The sequence below is a fragment of the Cetorhinus maximus genome, chromosome 27 (assembly GCF_964194155.1).
Source record: "Cetorhinus maximus chromosome 27, sCetMax3.hap1.1, whole genome shotgun sequence".
In the NCBI taxonomy this organism is placed as follows: domain Eukaryota; kingdom Metazoa; phylum Chordata; class Chondrichthyes; order Lamniformes; family Cetorhinidae; genus Cetorhinus; species Cetorhinus maximus.
Window position 1 is genome coordinate 28,741,054 of NC_135905.1, and position 24,039 is coordinate 28,765,092.

At 43.2% G+C, this 24,039-nt stretch overlaps 2 protein-coding genes across 3 annotated transcripts in view; one reads left to right on the forward strand and one right to left on the reverse strand.

The window, feature by feature from the left end:
- oit3 (oncoprotein induced transcript 3) overlaps nucleotides 1-1,191 on the forward strand; it is a 22,408-nt gene extending 21,217 nt beyond the window's left edge. The window contains exon 9 of the mRNA XM_078530961.1: nucleotides 734-1,191. Coding sequence (XP_078387087.1) covers nucleotides 734-901 — 168 coding nt within the window. The 3' untranslated portion in view covers nucleotides 902-1,191. The remainder of the gene's footprint in view (nucleotides 1-733) is intronic.
- pla2g12b (phospholipase A2, group XIIB) lies at nucleotides 1,085-16,653 on the reverse strand. 2 transcript variants are annotated; one of them, XM_078530962.1, is made up of 4 exons: nucleotides 16,311-16,653; nucleotides 14,510-14,598; nucleotides 5,024-5,189; nucleotides 1,085-4,310 (listed from the first exon to the last, which is right to left on the reverse strand). In XM_078530962.1, exons 1-4 carry the CDS (start codon nucleotides 16,531-16,533, stop codon nucleotides 4,192-4,194), a joined length of 597 nt encoding a protein of 198 aa, XP_078387088.1. In that variant the 5' UTR covers nucleotides 16,534-16,653; the 3' UTR covers nucleotides 1,085-4,191. The 2 variants fall into 2 exon arrangements, with proteins under 2 accessions (XP_078387088.1, XP_078387089.1); XM_078530963.1 differs by having other exon boundaries at nucleotides 3,457-4,310; nucleotides 14,522-14,598.
- Nucleotides 16,654-24,039: the final 7,386 nt, after the last annotated feature.

Consider the following 24,039-nt stretch of genomic DNA (forward strand, 5'->3'; position numbering starts at 1 on the left):
TTAAAATTAATAACGAGAAAATTGGTGCGGGCCCTTGAGTGAGAGAATTGTGTACAATCCTGGGCATTGAAGGAATGATCTCAAGGCTTTAGAGAGGGGGCAGAGGAGATTTCTAGAATGGCAGCAAGGATGAGGGACGTCAGTAATGGGGAGTGACTGGAGAAGATGGGATTGTTCTCCTAAGAGCAGAGAAGGTAAAGAGAAGATTTGACAGAGGTGTTCAAATTCTTGAAGGGTTTTGGTAGAGCAAATAAAGAGAAGCTGTTTCCAGTTTCAGAAGGGTAGAAAGCCAGAGGACACAGATTTAAGGAGGATGGTAAAAGAACCTGAGGTGACATGATGAAGAGAAAATTTACACACCGAGTTTTTTTGATATGGAATGTACTGTCTGAAAGGATGATGGATGCAGATTCAATAGGGGCCTAAAAAGAGAGAATTGGATAAACACGTGAAGGGAATAATTGTAGGTCTTTGAGTTAAGAGCAGGGAAGTGGGACAAATTGCATAGCTCTAACAAGGGCACGATGGGCCAAATGGCCTCCTTCTGTGCTGTATCGTTTTATGATTCTACGAATTCAGGCACCCAGCCCTGTGCATCTAACTCACTGTCAGTCCTCCCACTGACTGAGGCTCCGCGGGAGGGAGAGCCCTAACTCATGAAATCTGCTCCCACAAATGGGTCTAGAAGTGAGGTTGCGGCTATGCACTGACGCGTGATCTGCTCACTCTGTAGAAAGTGTTCCTGCACTGCCGAGTTCTGGTGTGTGGGGCCTTGGACACCGCTTCGCGATGCTCACAGGGCTGCCGCAGACGGATGCGCAGATCCATCGAGAGGGAGGATTCAGGTCACCTGAGGGATCATCTCCTCAGTGGAGGTCCAATAGTGATCGACACCGAATAATGGAACTTGGAGCATCCGGAACATTCTGTTTACTCCTTTGAAGAGCTTTTAATTTGTGCATTATACATAAACAGCAAAAATGAATCATTGCTTTTTTGTAGTGAAACATATCCACTTTGTTGTCTGGTATTAATGAAAAATAACTTTCTTGTAATACGTTCAGGACACTAAATGAATAAATATCGCACTGCAGCATAATGTTTAATAGTCTATTTTGAATACAATGCCTCAGTGATAGTCAAGTGTAATTGTACCACTTTAATAAAGTCACCCCAATATGTTACTTCAAACTGTATTTGGAATCAAATTCATTGTTAACAATGCGAATGAAACATGTTTTCCTCTCCTTGCTCCCAAAGCTCCGACTTCCTGCTCTCTCCACCCGATTCCCACTATACTGATAATCATCCAAATTCCCTTCCTGGCCCTTGTGTTGTGAGGTTCCGGTCTTGCCTATAAGTCATAGCCAGAGATTCACCTGTATTGGCTTCTCCTCCCATTCCTGCTCCATTACCTCAGGAGCCCCTCATGGATCTATCCTTGGTCCCCTCCCGTTTCTGACCTACATGCTGCTTCCTAGTGATATCATCCAAAGACATGACATCAAGTTCTACGTGTATGCTAATGGCACCCAGCTCTACCTCATCACCACCTCTCTCTACACTCTCCTCTGCTGATTTTCCAACATTCAATCTTGAATGAGACAAAATGTCTTCCAGTTGAACATTGAGAAGACCAGAGCTACTGCCTTTGGTCACTGCCGCAAACTCCATCTCCAAACTATCAATTTCACCTCCCTGCCTGCTTACAGCCTCAGATTGAATCAGACTATTTGTAACCTTAGCGTCCTATTTAGTCCTAAGCGTTGCTTCCAAGCCCATATTCTCTCCATCACCAAGACTGCCTCCTTTCACCTCCATAACAATCATATGTTTTCCATTTTAGGGTACAAATTACCATAAGCTCTGACCTTGTTTAAATGTTTAGCCAAGATCAGCACCCTCTCTGCCCCATTTAACATGTGCATTGATTATCATTGCAACCTTTTTATTTCTGCCAATAATTACTAAGATTTGATGGTCAGAATGTGCCCTAGATATTTTCTGAAGTTTAGATGTTTCCATTCACATTCTTTGTGGCCTTGATCTCATGATGTATCCATAACATATAGGTTATACAGCAACTTCGTGTTCTCATTGCTCACACACACACACACGCGCACACATGTTCACACATACATGTGCACTCATTCCCAACATCACTGCTGGATAGGGATATACCAAGATAGAAGAAATGTCCCAACACAGAATAGTTTCAGTGTTGTCTAGGCACATTGTTCCCATTTCAAGAGTATTCCTGTCAGCATTGTACTGAGCCACATTTGCAAAGATTTATTTAAATAACAAAATATTTGATTTGGCATAATTTTGTTCATCCTCAAAAGATCGCCTCCACCTACCCTCTCACTCATCATTACAATATTGCAGCTTTGTGTTCCAAGCCCAAATAAATGGCCTGGATTTGATGGGCTGACTGGCCTCCTTCTGTCTCTTAATAATTCTATAATGACTCTATGAGACCATGCAGGTGGAGAGGGGGTCTGGAAATGGAAGACGAATCATGGTGACCAACCAACCTGTACTGTTGTACACTCAACAGGGAAGATAATTTGCAACACACACACAAAAACACGTGCACACATGCACACACGCATGCACACATGCATGCACACATGCATGCACACATACACAAATACACACATACACATATAGGCACACAAACACACACACATGCACACAGATACACACATACAGGCATACACACACACTCATACATAGACACACACATATAGGCACACAGACACACACATACAGGCCCATAGACATGCACACACATATACACACACATACAGACACACACATACAGGCACACACACACAAGCACAAATACACACAGACACAGGCACATAGATACACACACAGACACATAGACACACACATAGGCACACACACAAGCACAGGCACATAGACACACACACACACACAGAACACACACAGACACACACGTTCTGTGACACTCAGTAAAACAAGTTTGTTCCTGTGGCTTCATGTTACAGATGGCATGTGATGTATCCTGTACAGTAAACTGGGCTCCACAGATCCTGGAGGGGTCTGTAACAGGGTCCACTAGGTCGTCAGGTTTTTTTAGGCAGGCACATTTAGCATATCGAGAATTCTGCCTTCTATATTTGTTCATATCTGTTGACTTTGCAAGCTGCTTATTTCTGCTGCTTGTGTCAGCTGCCTGCAGCCACTGTGGGATTAATCAATTTACAATCCTCCAGTCTATCATCTCCATCATGCAGATAACAGTGAGTCGAAGGAATATGTATGTAGGATACAGTGCCTAGTGGTGAGTTCTATTCATTATCCAGGCCCGAAGCTCTGCAATTCCCTCCCTGAATCTTTCCATCTCTCTCCTCCTTTAAGAGGGTCCTTAAAGCCTACACCTTTGACCAAACTTTTGGTTCATGTGTTCTAATATTTTCTTATTTCGCTCAGTATCAAATTTCATTTGATATTGTTCCTGTGCAGCCGCTTGGTTATGTTAAAGAAGTTGGACAAATGTAATCCGATGTTGTTAGAGTGCCTGGTGGCAAAGGATGGGGCGATGGCGTGTGGAAGCCACTCACTGCGCCATGAGGTGAGTGAATGTGGATTTGTCCCCATGTTCCTCATATACCATTCCCGGCCATGGCACGGACACAAATTAGACTGACTTCCAGGATAATCTTGGATATTGCCTGAAGATATTGATTAATGCCAGAGGGCACAAATGGCAATCAGGGAACAGGCTACATCCACACTCTTGGAACAGTGCGCGACACAAATAAGGGAAAGAGTAGAGAATAATGTTAGAAGGGGAGGCACAATGAGCATGTGAAAAATCAAATAGCCTTCCCTGACCATACTGGTTGCTAAAAACTGTTCCAAAACATGTGGCAGTAGGTAGTAATTGTTGCTTATGAATTGACATGAAATTATTGTAAATTATAAACCTGCCACATACATGATGGGCCAAATGGCCTTCTTCTGTGTTATATCATTCTAGAAAAGAGCATGAAATAAATAATTTACATTGCCAGTAGGTAGCCCCAGTGTTGTCTGTACAGGTGACAGTGAGGACAGTTACAACATATGTACATGGAAAGTCATGTAAAAAATATGTGTAGTCACAGAAAGGGAGAGTCACATTGTATGTACAGGCACAAACATACGGCATCTTTATCTTCAAAGCTCGTCTCTTTCCTCCTCATTGCACAAGCAGGCTGCCCTCTGACTGTTCATGAAAGGCTTGCAACCCAGGGTCCAGACTGCATTGAACATGGTGTCCGCCACCGATTCACAGGCTAAAAGAAAGAACTTCCATTTAATTGGTGCCTCTCATGACCTCATGATGTCCCAAAGCATTTTACAGCCAATGAAGTACTTTTGCAGTGTTGTCACTTTGTAACGTAGAGAACAGGACAACCAATTGGTGCACAGCAATGTGCTGATGACCAGATAGTCTATTTACTTAATGGTGTTGGTTGGAGGATAAATATTGGCCAGGACAATGGGGAGGACTCCCCAGCTCTTCTTCAGATAGTGCCGTGAGCTCTTTACACCCACCCAAGAGGGCAGACAGGGCCTCGGTTTACCATCTCATCCATCAAAGATGGCACTTCCAACAGTGCGACACACCCTCAGCGCTGCACTGGAGTGTCGACTTGGATATTAGGTGCTCATTCTCTGGAGTGGGTCTTGAACCCATGACCTTCTGATTCAGATGAGCGTGCTACCCACTGAGCCGTGACTAGAGACAGAGATGCAAGAAACTGCTGGGATTCTGAATTATAAACAAACAGAAAAGTTCTCGTGAAAAGTCTACACCCAAACATTATCTTATCAGATATTGAGGGACCTATTGATTGTTTACTGTTCGTATTCCAAATACTGTCTGTTTTCTACACCACTGGTCTTTACCACCACACCCAATACTCCCATAAGCATCTTTGTGTCACTATCGTAAATCTCTGCAGTGGCTGAATCTAGTTGATATGTTTCCAATTAAAATACTGACCTTCAACCTTTGACACAAAGCCCAAACTTTTCTTGAGGTCGGAGCAGATTCCGTAGAGGCACCAACGGAACTTGGCGTCACACCGGTACTTGTTGGCTCCACAGGTGTCGTAGCAAAGATCGAGCTGGTTACAACACTTAGTCATGGCTGGTATTCCCAAATCGAGCTGGAAAAACAGAAGGAGAATAATAGCAGGGTCAGCTCGAAGAGTCTGAAGCAAAGATTCTACTTGGACTTCCCACAGCCAGGAACTCAACATCTTATGAGAACGGCTGAATCTTAGCAACAATATGTTGTTGAGCCACATCACTGTCAGCTGTTCTCACTAGGGCATGGGTCAGTCACAGAGTTAAGGATCTCCACAAGTGATGCAATTGTATGTATCCATCAAACTCCTCATGTCTTAGCCAGTCAATCTGACCACGAGCGTACAAAATCGACAGGCAGGGAAAGACCAGTTGGTCCATCAAGCCTTCCCCACACTCATAATGGTCAAACCGTCATAACTAAACACTAAGTCCTACCTCAAAACCTCACCATCTACCTCCAGCACCTGCAGCCATGTAATATCCTGGGAATCTAGTGGGGATATTTATCACAATCCATAGTTGACCAGGTCTTATTCTCTATTCATGGATGTAGGCAACACCCATCTATTTTTGATGAAGTCTGATGAAAGGTCATTAACCTGAAAGGTTAACTCTGTTTCTGTCTCCAGAGATGCTGCCAGACCTGCTGAGAATTTCCAGCATTTTCTGTTTCTAACGACACATTTACCTTGTACACTTCCTCAGTGACAAACTTAAAATGAAAATATTCCCTTGAGGGCGGCTGGTTCCGTGGACACAGGGACAGGTGTCTAACACTCATAATAATGCCTCTGCCTCCATTGTATCATTAGGAGTTTGTGAACTCTGTCTCCCAGTGCTCTAGAGCAGATGCAACATCGAGAAATCCTCGACATCAGTGCAACGGTAACTAGATACATGCAGGGCACCACTGCAGCCAAAGGTGTGGGAACCATAGCTGTTGTTACAATTTCATTTATCCCATAATTCACAGCTTCATGCTGATGTGCCGCTGGGCACACCTCCTCCGTTGGTGATGGGCTGTGACTGTCTCTGGGTCGGCTGGGAAGGCCGGTGGGGAAGGTGACTCGTTGCTCCTTTGGCGAGTGTTATAGCCCTTGGCGGGGGCCCTTGCCATTTCCTGGGGTCAGGGGAAGCGACCACTGCCATGCCTTCCACCTCGTGAGTGCTGGGGGGAAGTGGGGGGTGGGGGGGAGTTGGGGTGGGGGTGGGGGGTGGTGTTGCGGGGTGGAAACGGGCACCCTGTGCTCCCGGTGTGACTGTCGACTGGGGTGGGCTGGCCTCAGTGCGCTCCACGACGCTGAGTCAGAAGCGCCACGAGTTATTATTTTTTTATTCTTGTTGGGCGAGGGAATCAAAGGTTATCGGGGGTAGATGGGAATGTAGAACTCGAAACACAAACAAATCAGCCATGATCTTATTGAATGGCAGAGCAGGCCTGAGGGGCTGAATGGCCTCCTCCTACCCCTATTTCATATGTTCGTAATTTCTGACGGGCTCAACTCTACTCAGCCTGCAAGAACTGAGTGAATTTGACCTCAGCACCTACTTCCTCTGATTGGGAGATCCAGAACTGGGGGGCCAGACTCTCGAAACCAGAGCTACACCATTCAGGTGTGAAATCAGGAAGTAGTTTTTCACATATATAATAAAAGCAAAATACTGTAGATGCTGTGAGAGACGTGAAATAAGAACAGAAAATGCTGGAAACACTCAGCAGGTCTGGCATACCTGTGGGGAGCGAAACAGAGTTAACATTTCAAGTCCAATATGACTCTACTTTGGATCTTGCCACTTCTTAAGGGTGGTGAAAATCTGGAATTCTGCTCCACAAAAATACTGGATCAATTGAAACTTTCAAGACTGAGTCTAACAGGTTTTAATTAAGTTAAGGCACTAAAGGATTATGGCTGGAAGGGTGTTAATTGGAGCTGAGGTGCAGATCAGCCATGGAGCAGGTTCAAGTGGCTGAATGGTCTCCCCCTGTTCCTGTGTAACTACCAAACCAACCAATATTTAACCTAGGGAACCAGAAATGGGTAGTGGTTATCACAATGACAACCTGGTTACCATCAGAAAACCTTGATAGTTATTCAATGACAGAACAGAACCTGATTATACCATTGAAATTTCAATTGGCATCAACATTATCTACCCAGAAATGTATATTGTGAACCAAAATACACAATAGCAACAAAAATGGGTGTATATAACATATCCATTGATATATATATATATGGAGCTGGTGTGTACAGCGTCGAGCCTGCTGTATACAATGACCACATTTGCATGGCTGCATGTACCGACCCCTGCCTGGGACTGGTGGACACAGTGAGAAGAGACAATCCACATATATATAGAGCCTTCCACATCCCAAAACACTTTGCAGCCACTGAAGTACTTTTGCAGTGTAGTCACTGTTGTAATGTAGGAAACGCGGCAGCCAATTTACACACAGAAAGCTCCCACAAACAGCACTAAATGACCAGATAATCTGTTTTAGTGATTTATTGGTTGAGGGTTAAATATAAGCCCAGCTACATGGGATAACTTCCCTGCTCCCCTTTGAATAGTGCCAAAGGGATCTTTTGTATTCACCTGAGTGGGTAGACTGAGCCTTGGGGTGGAATTGTCCCAGAATTGCACTAAGTGAGGTAGTGGGCGTGAAAAACAACATTTTACCCGCTGGCTGCAATGGTGGGTTTTTGCGCTGTGCTGTCTGCTTCCCGCCGCATTAATTATGCAGCCACAGGAAACACGCTATCTCGCTGGCGGGCAGCCTCTGAATTTCCCGCCACACCGTTACCTCACCGCCTCCTCACTCTGGGTGCCATATCTAAACTGCAGCCACCCACACAATTCTCAATGCTGGCAGCCCAGGGCTGCTCCAGTGAAGCCATGGCCCTGAAAGCCAAGAAGATTTCAGTGACCCATCACTGGAATGCCTTTTGGAGGCCCATCGTGACGTCCTCCACCCTTGTTCTGGTCGCAAGAGGTCCAGCAGTCTCTCCACTCCGGCTTGGGAGGCAATGGCAGTGGTGGTCAGTGCCAACGCTGCACAGAAGAGGTTGGCCATCCAGTGCAGAAACCGGATGAATGATCTCACCTGTGCCGCCAGGGTAAGACAACCATCTCATCACTCTAAACTCACACACTCACAAGCCCATCACACATTCACTGGCATCTCACTCACTGCCAGCTCAAGGGACATCACCACTCACTCTCTCACACACACCCTCACATGTCCATCTGGCCTCATATCCTCTGGAGACTGCCTCCTCAGCCCTCACAGATCAATATAGAAACATAGAAAATAGGAGCAGGGTTCGGCCATTCAGCCCTTCGAGCCTGCTCCACCATTCATTATGATCATGGCTGATCATCCAACTCAATAGCCTGCTCCCACTTTCTCCCCATATCCTTTGATCCCTTTCACCCCAAGAGCTATATCTAACTCCTTCTTGAAAACATACAATGTTTTGGCCTCAACTACTTTCTGAGGTAGCGAATTCCACAGGCTCACCACTCTCTGGGTGAAGAAATTTCTCCTAATCTCAGTCCTAAATGGTCTACCCCGTATCCTCAGACTGTGACCCCTGACTCTGGACTCCCCCACCATCGGGAACATCCTTCCTGCATCTACCCTGTCTAGTCCTGTTAGAATTTTATAGGTTTCTGTGAGATCCCCCCTCATTCTTCTGAACTCCAGTGAATATAATCCTGACCGACTCAATCTCTCCTCATATGTCAGTCCCGTCATCTCAGGAATCAGTCTGGTAAACCTTCGCTGCACTCCCTCTATAGCAAGAACATTCTTTCTCAGATAAGGAGACTAAAACTGCACACAATATTCCAGGTGTGGTCTCACCAAGGCCCTGTATAATTGTAGCAAGACATCCCTGCTCCTGTACTCAAATCCTCTGGCTATGAAGGCCAACATAACATTTACCTTCTTTGCCGCCTGCTGCACCTGCATGCTTACCTTCAGCGACTGGTGTACGAGGACACCCAGGTCTCGTTGCACATTCCCCTCTGTCAATTTATAGCCATTCAGATAATAATCTGCCTTCCTGTTTTTGCTACCAAAGTGAATAACCTCACATTTATCAATATTATATTGCATCTGCCATGCATTTGCCCACTCACTCAGCTTGTCCAAATCACACTGAAGCATCTCTGCATCCTCCTCACAGCTCACCTTCCCACCCAGCTTTGTGTCATCTGCAAATTTGGAGATATTATTTTTAGTTCCCTCATCTAAATCATTAATATATATTGTGAATAGCTGGGGTCTCAGCACCGATCCCTGCAAGTACACCACTAGTCACTGCCTGCCATTCGGAAAAAGACCCGTTTATTCCTACTCTTTGTTTCCTGTCTGCCAACCAGTTTTCTATCCATCTCAATACACTACCCCCAATCCCATGCGCTTTAATTTTACACGCCAATCTCTTATGTGGGACTTTGTTGAAAGCCTTCTGAAAGTCCAAATAAACCACATCCACTGGCTCCCCCTCATCAACTCTACTAGTTACATCCTCAAAAAATTCCAGTAGATTTGTCAAGCATGATTTCCCTTTGGTAAATCCATGCTGACTCTGTCCGATTCTGCCACTGTTTTCCAAGTGCTCAGCTATTAAATTTTTTATAATGGACTCTAGAATTTTTCCCACTACCGACGACAGGCTGACTGGTCTATAATTCCCTGTTTTCTCTCTACCTCCCTTTTTAAATAGTGGGGTTACTGTGGAATTAGCTACCCTCCAATCTGTAGGAACTGTTCCAGAGTCTATAGAATCTCGGAAGATGACCACCAATGCATCCACTATTTCTAGGGCCACTTCCTTAAGTACTCTAGGATGTAGATTATCAGGCCCTGGGGATTTATCGGCCTTCAATCCCATCAATTTCCCCAACACCATTTCCCTACTAATACTGATTTCTTTCAGTTCCTCCCTCTCACTAAACCCTGTGTTCCCCAACATTTCTGGTATGTTATTTGTGTCCTCCTTTGTGAAGGCAGAATCAAAGTATGTATTTAGTTGGTCAGCCATTTCTTTGTTCCCCATTATAAATTCGCCTGTGACTGTAATGGACCAACATTTGTCTTCACTAATCTTTTTCTCTTTACATACCTACAGAAACTTTTACAGTCAGTTTTTTCTGTTCTCCACAAGCTTACTCTCGTACTCTATTTTCCCTTCTTAATCAATCCCTTGGTCCTCCTCTGCTGAATTCCAAACTGCTCCCAATCCTCAGGTCTGTTGTTTTTTCTGGCCAATTTGTATGCCTCTTCCTTGGATTTAATACTATCTCTAATTTCCCTTGTAAACCATGGTTTGGCCACCTTTCCTGTTTTACTTTTGCGCCAGACAGGAATAAACAATTGTTGCAGTTCACCCATGCACTCTTTGAATGTTTGCCATTGCCTATCCACCATCATCCCTTTAAGTAACGTTTCCCAATCCATCATAGCCAACTCGCGCCTCATACCATCGTAGTTTCCTTTATTAAGATTCAGTGCCCTAGTCTCAGGATCAACCATGTCATTCTCCACCTTGATGAAGAATTCTATCATATTATGGACATGTGTCCCCACACACACCCTGTGATACCTCCTTCCCCATTACAGCCCTCGCCCTGCAGCCTGTCCCTTGCCTGAGGCCACTTCTCCCCTTTCCCCAAGCAAACCCTGGCCCTGCAGCCGTTGAAAAGCTACCCCCGCATTAAAGCTGGTCTGGTAGGTAGAGACCTGCCCGTCAGCCCCGCTAAGAGTGATGTGGTGCTGTCTGCGAAGCCTGGCGCTGGTGACTGCGCTTGCTGCCCGAAGCAAGGTAGGCAAACAAACCTCAAAGTCCCGAGCGCAGTCAGCCTGCCAGGTGCACGTTGCTTATAGACAGTTGTGAAACGTGTCGGTGCGCAATCACACCGATAGGCCCAGGTGATCTAGCGTAGAGGGATGATTCCGACAAGCAGGGCTTATAATGAGATGCTAAAGTATTGAAATGAGGTTCCTGACGAGCAGAGGTGGGAAGCGAGGTCCTCCATCGACGGCTGGAGCAGAGGGTCGCAAACTGGTTTTATGATGATGTGATTTTTGCGATCTTTTCTGCTATTTTCCCTGATATTTTCTGCTCCCACCCACCGCAAAACAGGAGCAGATGATTCCGCCCTTAATATAACATCTCATACGCTCCAAAGTACAGCACTCCCTCTGTACTGGCACAAGATTCAGGGGTATAATGCTGCCATAGCACACCTACTTAACGGCTTTAATATCTAGTCCTGTAATCCACCATCTCATGTCCCCACATGATTCATTGGGACCATAATGAATAGTCACCAATGCTGCCTGAGGCATTTAGACACCCGTTCTTAACTCAAAGAGCCCTTGGGTCAACTCAATCTGTCCAAATCCAAGTCTTCTTTCTTGACAACAACACAAAACGTTGCTAAGGAAGTGAAATCACTCATGAAAGATGCATTGATATAAACTTCTGGAGGTCAGCTGTGAATTTTAAAACTAACATGAGAAAAGTCCCGGTTGGAGAGGGAGGGCAGTGAAAGTGCAACGTGGTGAAATCTCTATTGAAATCATTTTAAGGTTGAAAATTCAGAGTGAGTACAAACATTTTTTAAATGTATTTTGTAATAAACAAATCTGGGGTTTAACAAGAAGCGTGAGAATGGGAAAAACGAGGCTTGACTTTATCTCCTTCCAGATTCCTCAGTTCTCACCCAAAATTTACTCATCCTTAAGATGTGGCAGAACTGAATGATTGGATTGTTCTGACTAATTCCTCATTAGCAATGCTGAGTGGTTTTTTTTTAACATAAAACACCAGCTTGACAGTTATAGTGCACATCTGTATAAAAGGTGATACTAGGGGGTATATCATTCACGTATTGAACATGTATGGCATGGGAGCTGCGTGTCACGCGGACTTGGTGTGAATGGCCAATATATTCTTGCTTCACTCAACTTAGATGCCAGAAAATGGAGCAACACCTTATTCCTGCTATCAACAGAGCCTGTCCAACAGTCCCGAAGATTAGTAGCTTGGAAAAGTAATTGGCTTTTCCGTAACTTTGGCTCTAGCCTTACCCCACTTCCAATACCTCCTATTTTACCTCCAGCACCTCCTATTTAAAGGCTGCATGGTAAACTCTCCATTGCTGTTTGGCCAGCTGTTATACGCCCCGCTTGATTTTTCTATCCATTGATCTCAGTGGAACCCACTCCACTGATTGTCTGATTGGATTTTAATCCTCACTGCCTCCAGTATTGAAGCTACTTGTTTCCAGGAGTAACACGTGTCGGGGGATATCACTCGTTAATGGCAACAATCAGAACTGGAGGGAAATCCTCTCGCAAGCACATTGAGCTGCGTGACTTGTGACGCAGCCCTGGGACCATGTTGAATAAATTCTCTGTGTTATTATGTGGGGCACAAGGGCAAGTTTGGCCACAAGTTCCTGGAGTTTTAGTTCAGGTTGGACAGTAAGAGTTGACTGGAACATCTGGAGCTTGCAGTGTGGCTGTGAATCCAGAGCCTGTGGATGTTAAGAGGTGATGGATGGAAGGCCAGGCCCAGGGTCCTGGGCCCCTCACTGCTGCTGCTGCTGAGTGTCACTGAGTCACTGTGCAGCAGCAGCAACAACAGCAGTGACTCTCCTGTACAGCTCCCTGGCTGTTTAAAAAAAATACAGACCTTACAACTCCCTGCACACAGCTTTCTCATAAACAGGGTAGTTCAGGGTCTTTGAAGCTCAAGGTTCCTGGGATCTAAAGCTGCATCAATATCCCCAAACACCCTGCCATGTTTGCCTACTGAACATGAATTCCTTGGCAGTGATGGCCTGAGGATGAGAAACGTGGTATAGTGTTTGTATTCCCTGCTGACAATTTTACATGGAATTTACAGCACAGAAACAGGCCATTTGGCCCACCTCATCTCTGCTGGTGTTTATGTTCTACACAAGACTCCTCCCACCCTTCTTGATCACACTATCAGGGTAACCTTCAGCTCCTTTCTTCCTCCTGTGTTTATCAAGTTCCTTGAACGTATTTATACTAGAATCATAGAATAGTTACAGCACAGAAGGAGGTTAGTCAGCACATTGTCTTTGTGTCAGGTCTCTGCAACAGCAACTCAGCTAATCCTACTCCTCCACCTTTACCCTGCAGCCCAATAAAAAAAATTCTCTTCAGGTAATTATCCAGTTATCTTTTGAAAATCACAATTGAATTTGTCTCCACCACACCCTCAGGTAGTGCGTTCCAGATCCAAACCACTTGTTGCATAAAGAAGTTTTTCCTCATGTCGCCACTGATTCTTTTGTTAATCACTTTAGGGTTCTCAACTTTATGTCGATGGGAACAGTTGCTGCCCGTTTATGCTATCCAGACCCTCATGATTTTGAACACGTCTAACAAATCTCCTCTCAACCTTCTCCAAGGAGAACAACTCCAGCTTCGCCAATCTATCCACGTAAACGGAGCCTCTCTTCCTCGGAGCCATTCTTGTAAATCTTTTCTGCACCCTTTCTAAAACCTTCACATCCTTCCTGTTGAGGCTGAACCAGTGTTTTATGAAGGTTCACAACTTATATGTCTTAGCACTCTGAGCCCCTATTTATAAAACCCAGGGTTCAGCGTAATTCATTAACTGCTTTCTCAACCTGCCCTGCCACCTTCAATGATTTATACACACATATACACCCAGGTCCCTCCTCTCCTGCATTTCTCTTAGAATTGGACCCTTCATTTTATTTCACCTCTCCTTGTTCTTCTGACCAAAATGTATCACTTACATTACATTAAATTTCATCTGCCGTGCGTCTGCCCATTCTGCCAGCCTGTCTATATCCTCTTGAAGTCTATCACTATCCTCCTCACAGTTCACAAGACTTCCAAGTCTTGCATCATCTTCAAATTCTGAAATTGAAATCTGCAATCTGGGTTATCAATATAAATCAAGAAAAGCAGTTGTCCCTCTATATCCCATCCCCCAGTCAGGAGTAGGTAAAATTTTCCGCAATTCTTGTTTTCAATAGGCTTGAATTACATAATTAAACTGTTGCATAATGAAATTTTAGCAATGCTAAGACTAATGATTCAAAATGCCACGTGGTTCGAAATAAAATGTCTACTGGCACTCATATTTTTCACTTAAAAAGCATAATTTTACTGACGTTTGGAGACTCAAATGATTAATACACAGGAAAACAATGTAATTGTTGATTTAGAAATGATATGGCCAACACATTTTCTTGGAGCTTCTGCACCTTAAAATTTGGCGCGACACTCCTGATTAGATTATGTGACAGAATAAATTTATGAGTAATCATTGCAAAGAGATGAGTATAAAATGGAAGTTGTGCTTTTAGTACATACAGTGTCTGGTACCTTGAGTCCAAGGAAAGACGAGCTACAGCCATTTGGTTCAGGGGCTTTATATTCAGGTCTTGGTAAAGGTGCCTTCCCTAGATGGAGAGAGAACATAGTGAATGGTACAGTTTATACAACTAGGTAATCTTCGCACACTTATAGCTCAGTTCAAAATCCTCTCAGATCCATTTTACCTTCCTCCTCATTGAACAACAACAACTTGCATCTATATAGCATATTAACATAGAAATATGATAAATAGAAAAACGCCCCAAGGCGCTTCATAGTTGTGTCTCAAACAATTTATGACACCGAGTTACATAAGGAAATATTTGGACTAATGACCAAAAGCTTGGTCAAAGAGGTAGGTCTTTAAAGAGGATGGAGAGGTAGAGAGGTTTAGGGTGGGAATTCCAGAGCATAAGGCCTAAGGCAACTTGAAGGCAGGACTACCAGTGTTGGAACAATTAAAATAAGGGATGCCCAAGACATCAGAATTAGAGGAGTGCAGATATCTCAGAGGATTGTAGGAGGTGGTTACTGAGGCAGGGGAGGCAATTGAAGGATTTGAAAACATGAAAAAGAATTTTTGTTTCAAAATGTTGCCAGACTGGGAGTCAATGGTCAGCGAGCACAGGGATGGATGAATGGGACGTGATGGAAGTTAGGATTTGGGCAGCAGAGCTTTGGATGAGCTCAAATTTATGAAGGTTGGGAAGTAGGAAGATGTTTAGGAGGCATTCTTTTTGTCGACAGAATAGAAAAGAACTGAAGAAAGATTTCCATTTATGTAACATCTTTGTCACATCAAAGTAATGCAAACTAATACTGATGTAAAACGTTAAGACTGTTGTCAAATGTGGCACCCGTGCACAAAACCTCACAACCTACATTGGGATGGATGATCCATTAATCTGGTTTTAGTGGAGGAAGGAATATTGGCCAGGATATCAGGAAAGCGCAACTTCCTTTAAATAGTGTCATGGGATCTTCAACATTCACCTGAATCACCAGAGGAGACAGAGCCTTGATTTAACTTCTCACCTGAAGGACAGTGCTTCTAAAAATGAAGCTCTCATGCAGCGCTACAGAGTCCACGCTGATATGTGCACATGCATCAAACAGATATATACATCCAGCACACTCATACAGTCACAGGCACTCTCACATACACAGTTGCAAACACAGATGTATACATGTACACATGTATTAAACTAAGTCAACATGGTACTCATGTATAGGTAAGTATTCTCACACACACACATGCACAAGCACAAGTACAAACTCAGTTCCTATGCTTTTCATTCAGAATATTATGCACTTCTCAAGTGATTTCTCACTTTACTTTCTATAATCACATTTTATTAGTATTTTGTAACATTTCCCAACTTTTGATTTATCTCATCTTTGGGTTCTTTAACCCTCAAACACAAATGAAAGTCTTTTCAGAAAGGTTAATGATTAATCAAACAATCACTGAAAAATTCCAAACCAGAAAATGACGGAGGAGATCACACACAGAGAATTGCATTTGTTTGGTTTTTAATTTTTCTGTTGAATGATCTTTCTCTAAAAGACAGTAAATCCCAGATCAGTACAGATCATTTTGTCTCTCTTTTTGATTGTTGACACTCTGTGTCTCACTGCTGTTTTATTTGGGCAGGTTTCTCTTCCCTAGTTCTGCTTCTGGCTTTCTATTACTTTTCTAATGTTCCCTAAATCCTCTTTCATTTGCCTTCCTTGCACTTTCTCACCTGTAAGGATGCCCGGGGCATATTGTTACCTGAGTACTCTGCCTCATACTTACCATACCGGCACTTGTACTGGCACACTCCATTCTTGCCACCAAGGAGCTCCAGGAATGAGTCAAAGTATCCATTTATGGTCTCGAAGCTGTCTCGGATAGATCCAATGCCCCAGTCTGAGTTGGTGCCAGAGTCATCCTGGTTTGCAGTGGTGGCGTTATTGACATCCTCAGCATGTGCCACAGTGAGGGCCAAGCACAGTACAATCACTGCCCCTCCTCTCATAGCTAACAAAGCTGGTTAAACAAAGAGGGGTGGAGAAGATTGAGACAAAGCACATGCAAAGCTCAGAACAAGCCACGTATGTTCCACACCACAGCACAGACTCTTTCTAGTCACTCTCCAGGCTGGACTTTTAACCTTCACCTTTTTTATCTGGGATGAGCTCACTGCTTTAATAGTCTAAAGGGCGCTCTGAGTGGAAGTTTAGTTGGAATTTGGTCCCAACTCAGACACCTTGGCTTCTTTATCATGGCTTGTGTACTTTAAACACCAATAGGCAGGCCCATATCTCATAATGTGTCCAAATTTCTAAATATTAATTACCTTACAAACAATATGTTGCAAGATGGGGCAAAGTTACCTCAAAATTCCAAACTGCAAACGTTCTTTGTATTCATTCAAGGGACGTGAACATCGCTGGCAAGTCCAGCATTTATTGCCCACCCCTGCCTGCCCTTGAGAAGGTGGTGGCAAGCTGTCTCCTTGAACCACTGCAGTCCATGTGGTGTGAGTACACCCACAGTGGCAGTTTGATGTAACTGTGAGTCAACCACATTACTGTGGGCCCGAAGTCACATATCAGTCAGGCTGGATAATGATGGCAGATTTCATTCCCTGAAGGACCTCAGTGAGCCAGATGGATTTTTACTCTAATCCAGGAGTGTCATGATCATGAGACTAGTTTTTAATTCAAGGTTTATTAATTAATTTAAATTACCTCAGCTGCCATTGGGGGGATTTGAGCTCATATCTCCAGAGATTCGCCTGTTCAATCCTTAAAGGACAAGGTCGCATCAAGGGGTATTTGAATTTCTGTTTTGACTACCCAGTTGTGCGACGCGCAGGGAAACATTACCAAGCTGGTGTCTCCGAACCAAACACACTGAGAGATTTTCTGTTTGCATGCTGCTCTGGAGAAGTTAAGTACAGGTTGACAAGTAGGTCAAGTGTGGCTCCATGAAATAATGTGAAACTCAATGAGTGGAACTGACTCAATTATTGATCCACAGGTACTTCAGACGGGAAATGTTCGAGGTGGCTCATTATTCTTGGCTCAGGCATCTGCAACATGGGATTTCAATTGATGCTAGGCAGGTGCCAATTTCTGGGTATCCTAATGAACACATATAAACTAGTGTTATTGAAGCACTTCCCTGGAGGGAAGGTTTATATAGGATAGGGAAACCAATAGAACAAGTGAGCAATTATAATATTGAATTGCTGCAGCAGTGTGAACATTATCATGGCAGTGTCTGTATTTGTAAATTAAGTTTTTAAGCAATGTTAGATGCCCAACAGTAGCATTGTGGCAATACCTCAAGTGATTGCATTGCCCTGGATGGTTGATTTTAATATTACACTCAGTTGCTCAGGCTGTGACTAAGAGGACGTGACTGACTGGGCAAGCAAAGTGCAAAGGTGTGGTGAAATGCTAAGGCCATAGTTTGAAAGAAAAACCAATCAGTACCCATTGATTAGGAAGCCTTTAATGAATCAATTTCAGGCTCTGGATAAGGAACACCTATTGTCACAATGCCAGCAGTCTTGAACTCCTTGACTTGGAACCCAATTCACTTCTCTCCTCCTATGCAGCCTAACTGATGTGGCCAGGGTTGGACCTTGCTTTCCTACCTTCCTCGACTGCCGTTAACATGGTAAACAGATTCTAACCAAGTGATGTAATGATCACTGCTACAGGTTTTCATGTCTGGAATCTATATTGGTATCTTCCCAGCTTTACCTTAGTGCTGCTTTTTGACTGGGTTTAAGAAGCTGTATGAGAACAACTCAGTGTAACCCATTTGCTTAGCATTTCAACATAAAGTGAAATCAGAACTTGTGTGCAATGAGGATTGCTTCCTATCACTTTGCAACAAAGTCTACTGAGGAACTATCACCTTAAAAAAATAGTTCTCAGGATGTGGGTGTCGCAGGCAAGTCCCGTGTAATTGCTCATCTCGGAGTGGCCCCTAGAGAAGATGGTGGTGATCCGCACTCTTTTTGAACTGCTGCAATCCACCTGGTGAAGGTGTGCTCCCACAGTGCTGTTATAGAGAGAGTTCCAAGGTTTTGACTCTGTGACGATGAAGGAACAATGATACGTCAGACTGGTCAGTGCGTGACTTAGAGGTGGTGGTGCTCCCATGGGCCTACTGCTCTTTTCTGCCTAGATGGTGGAGATTGAGAATTTGGAAGGTTTTGCCCAAGAAGGTTTGTGATGTTTGAAAATGAATGCATATGGGGTCATCCCCAGATACTACCTTTATGAATTTTGAAGCATTCTTATCCCTAATGTAAACCTTAGTACCTACTGTATGAACAGCATCGCCTGATAAGCACAGTTCTAAAAGGTAAGGCACCCAGTCAGCACTTGCAAACAAAAAGATCAATGGAATTTGCACCCTGCTGCTTTTCCATTTTACAGAAATGCCCTATCACAGTGAGTACAGATGTCGTTAAGCCAAAATCAACAGCAACTTTGGAACTAAACAGGGTTAGTTTAATTGCTGTACACTCTAGAATGGACAATGTTCCAGAAAAGATATACATTGGATTCTGTGCTTTATATAAATGGTCATGGGAGAGAAGGACATTTTCACCATCATCTTGTATAAGTCAATAGTTAGGCCTCAAATCAAACACTTTTAGGCAATTTTACACACTGTGTTTTAGAAAGGATATTGAAGCTACAGAGAGTATGCAGCTTAGGTTAACTCCAATAATATTTGAGATAAGAGTATCTAGTCACTATGAGATATTTAAGATCATTGGACTGTAACCACTGGAGCAGAAGGAATTTTGGGAAATTGTCGAGGAATGTTCGAAGTGTTCAAAATTATAAAGTGATAAATAAGCCCAGAATTAGCATGAAAATTTCAAAGGGAGAGTTAGAAGATCTTTGTCACGCAGAGAAATTAGAATATAGAAAGAAACATGCAGCCACTGAAACTGAATCAATTAGAAAAGTTATTTTCCCTATGCTACAGTACCATGTATCAAACCTCATTATTTCCATTATAAGTAATAAGGTTTGTATATTGACTGTTAACACATTCTGATAGCATTGCTTTCCTGGCAATATGTCCATGATCATTGGATAACCTTGCAGTAATTACGTCACAATTGTTAACTCTTCAGTCATGTTAGTGATATGCCTTAACATCAGAATTTAGAAATCACCAATAGCATTGATTGGAAATGGGTTAGCACTTCCATTGCAATAGCTAAATTTCACATAAACCTGGTAAGACTTCTCGTGCACTAATGACACAAGGACTGCTTTCTACATATGAGCGTCCTTCCCATTGTTTGCTACCACAGTGACTGCTGTCAAAAATTAACTATTCTCCCAACTGAAGTTATGTTGCAGAGTTTGATCAAATCAGGAGAGATCCCAAGGCAGTAACCTGAATTTGAGCTTTAGATGACAGCTTATGATAAGCTATCTCTGTAACCTCCTCTAGACCTACACCTTCCAAGACCACTGTGCTCCTCCAATTCTGGACTCATGTGCATCTACCAATTTCATCGCTAGCAGTGCCTTCAGCTCTGGACTTCCTCTAAATGTCTCTGCCTCTCTCTCCTCTGTTAAGATTCTGCTTTAAACCTGAACCTTTGCCAAGTTTTTGGTTGCCTGCCCCAATACTTTATGTGACTTGGTGTCAAATTTTGTTTGGGAACACTCCTTGGGACGTTTTACCATGTGAAAGCCACATTGTTAAAGCTCGGCATTAACTGTTGCTCAGGAATCTTGGTCTCTGAACTGCAAGTAGAGATTGTTGGGATTTGTCTGATGCAGCTCAAATCACTTGGACTAATGATGCAATCCAAATCTCTCATTGAGATCAGTGCTTGGCTGTCTCAGGTCTCCATTGTTCACTGGGTCTGCGATGGGGATACGGCACACAATCTTTCCACCTCTGGGATTTGTGCTTGAATCCAGCCCAAACTGATGAATGTCTCCCCTTTGTCCATTAACTCTCAGGAATCCCCATGAAAAGAGCTTGTGGTAGGGCCAGGGGAGCTACTTGCAGGCTCTAACCCAAATTAAGAGGATAAAATAACAAATAGGACATGCACTTTGTAAAACAAGAATACCTGAAAGGACTTTGTATTTTTAAGTTTCAATCAGTTTAGTTGTTGTTCATTGCAGGGTATGAAAGTGAATATAAAATACAGCTGTAGGTTGAAACTTATATTTCAACCACCTAGTAAAATTGACCTTTGACAGGCATGCGCATGTTAGCAAAATTCTATTTGCAGTGGTAGCAATTAAGATAATGGGGACTCCAACTCACCTTAACCTTCCCATCCCCAATCAGTGCACCTGGTCTCCACTTGATGGCAGAATTGAGGTTGGATTCAGGATTTTTCACTATGTGAGTAATGCCGGATTAGGTATTACCACCCGCAATGTTTCCTGTGTTACAACAGTGACTACACTTCAGCAAGTAATTCATTGACTATGAAACACTTTGGGATATCCTGAGGTTGTGAGTGCCTGTATAAACGTAAGTGATTTTAAATGATTTAAAAGAAAATTGTCAGTAAATTTAGCAGAGATCATTAAAATTTGAAGTCAACAATATACATTAATGTGCCCTAAAACATCTCAGGGCTGTTTACACGGAGATCTGTTGGGCATCAAAGAAGAAGCAGGCGCGAGGTTGGGAAATTGGTGTTTGAAAGCATTGTTAAGAGCAAACTTTGAGGAGGTGGGGAGATGTGACATGCAACGAGCATAAAGGAGCATTTCAAAGTGATATGTTCATGTGAACAAAAAGATTCTATCACTAACGTAAAGTGGATAGGGAGGGAGAGAAAATACAAAGATTAGAGGGTGCAATGATTTTGGAGCGGGAAGGTTTTGAAGACTAGGACAGTAATTTTGTAATCAAATCATAGAAGATCAGGAGTGGACACTGCTAAAGACAGAGGCTGGGATCTAGGGTTGTCAACTATGATTAAATATATTCCTGGAGATTTCATCACATGGTTTGCCCCCACACTCCAGCCATTAGGTACCCAACACATCGAATTTGTAACCCACTGCCTTCCTATGCCAATTGGGAAGCGAAAAGGCACCTTACCCGATTGGATGATGCTAGAACAACCTTCATCCACCACCCCCTCCCCTCGTTTTCAATATTTCTATCTGGTAAAGAGAAATGTTCAAAAAAAAAATGACAAAACAAAAATCAATCTTTTTTAATGTCCCAATGATTGTTCCCGAGGTTTGCAGACATCAATCCTGGCGATTGACCTACATTTCCTGGAGGGTTGGCAACCTTACTGGGATCTTCCGTTTATGCAGGCTCCATCTGCAGTTTGTCATGGTGAACAGCACAGCAGGGGAAGTATTACACTGGACTTTGATACCAGCATTATTTAAGCTGCGTATAGCCTTTTGAGGGTGGCAGAATTCCCTTGGGAATGGGGAGGGAAAAGAAAAATAATCACAGTTCCATACTCGTAAAATAAAAATGATGCAAAGGATTTTGCAGTTGACTAACCTAAGAAATAGTAGTTTTCTCCTTCCCTCTTCAATTCTACTCCCCCCACCCCCCCACCCCTCCATTGCCTTGCCATCCTGTTAAATTTTTCAGCATTACAACCCATTGGCCTAATTGATTTCACTCAATTGGTGGCATTTTTTGCCCCCACATCAGATGGTTGTTGGTTCAAACTCTGTCACATGGATTTGTTCACCAGTCCCAGGCTTCTGTAGGAGTGCTACATTTTGGATTAGATGTTTAATCGAGGCACCGCAGGTTAATTAGCTATCCTGGATCCCATCACATGATCCAAAGAAATGCCCTGAACAATTTCCCCCCTCAGCAAGAACTGATTTACCAAGTTATCCAACTGATGATTGTGGTTTTGTGCCTTGTGCACAATGGCTGCTGTCTTTATCTACATAAGTCTCACAGTTGAATAAATAGGAACAAACTTGGATTCACGTAGCAACATGTACATTCGTCGGGACACTCCAAAAGTACTTCACATACAGCCGAGAACCTTCTTTTGAAGAGCAGTCATTGTTGTTTGTTTGATGGCAGAGTTGTAGCCAATTGACACACAGCAAGGTCCCATAAACAATGAACTGAATGACCAGCTAGTGTGTTCCTGGTGGCATTTTTGAAAGATAAATGTTGTCAATGATGCCAGGAGAAATCCTGCTCTTCTTTAAATAGTGGCAAGGGATCTTTTATGCCCATCTAAGAAGGCAGACGAGGCCTTGATTTAACACCTTAGCTGAAAGATAGAGAATAATTTATAGTATACGATGTGCTTTGAAAACTTTTGAGCGTGTGTTAAGGTGCTATATAAACAGGGGTTTTTCTTTAGGGTGCAGCCAAGGCTTAAATGTTCTGTGTCAGGAGCTCTGCAGGCTGTATGAACACAGTTAGAAGTGGAGAACTGACCACTGCAATTACTTTCCACTCCAATTAATAAATTGTGATTTATTGTTGCTATGCCGCTTGTGTTGTTTCACAATGCAAAATTGGTGAATTTCCTCCATCTTGATCTTTGGAGTATATGGTTATGCCTTGTCAAAGGGAGAAGACAGGACTCGTGGCAACTCTCAACCCTGCAGACAGCCCCCTTCTGAGGTGTGTAGTAATAGATTTGCTTAAAAGGCAGGATAGACTGCCAGCCCACTGGAATTAGATGGGTTAAATGGCTTTGTCCATGATTAATAGTTAATACATCAAGCCCATTGCATCTACAAGGGGCAGGTGGAAACAATACATAGAGGAGGCTGGAATTTCTGTGCAAGTCAGTAGCCAAAACCTGCTGCTTTAATTAATTTCCTAGCAATTAATTCCAGATCAGGTTTAAGTGGACATCAGCACCACTGATGGCTGCCACACTTACTGTGCAAGCTGTACTATCCAATGTAGGTCTCGAAAGAGGAGTGTCATGGATGCCACTCTTGAAGATATGTGAGCTAGGATGTTCCTTCTGATAGAGGTTAGCATCAATCTGGAGAAAATTATGCAAGTTTAAAAAAAATAAAAATTGTTACTGTCATCAAGTGGGCCACGTTGCAATTTAAGCTAGTAATACTTTGTTCAAGTTATAGCAAAATAATCTGGCTAAGATCAAAGTAAACCTTTTTTTTGTTCCATTCCTTGGTACACAGCCCTATCCACACGCTATCTGTCCAAATGATCAATTCCAAATTCCCAGGAATGTGAGACTCAGCAGTTACAACTCGCTGCATTTTTACAACCTCTGCACTTTAAGTTTATAGAGCTTCCCCTAGAGCTGTTCAAAACGCAAAATGAAAAGTCTATTTGTCAAAAGTAGCAGCTCAATGTGCTCAAGGGTCAATAAAAAAAAACTCAGAAAACTAAAAGGGAAAACGTCACCTCTGCAGTGATACTTTATTGAGAACTTTATTCAAGTGCAACAGAAAGGAAAATAAATTTGTGAGAGAAGACACTGAATTCAGATGTGCAGGGGCAACACTTGGTTAGTGTTCTAGAATGTGAGAAAACGAAA

Excerpts from the sequence above, each read along its gene's own strand:
- pla2g12b (XM_078530962.1), bottom strand. The coding sequence starts at position 16,533 with ATGAGAGGAGGGGCAGTGATTGTACTGTGCTTGGCCCTCACTGTGGCA. Across the intron at positions 5,190-14,509 it reads GACTCAAGGTACCAGACACT|CTCGATTTGGGAATACCAGC; the intron begins GTATGTACTAAA and ends CTGTTTTTCCAG. Across the intron at positions 4,311-5,023 it reads CTTTGTGTCAAAGGTTGAAG|CCTGTGAATCGGTGGCGGAC; the intron begins GTCAGTATTTTA and ends TCTTTCTTTTAG.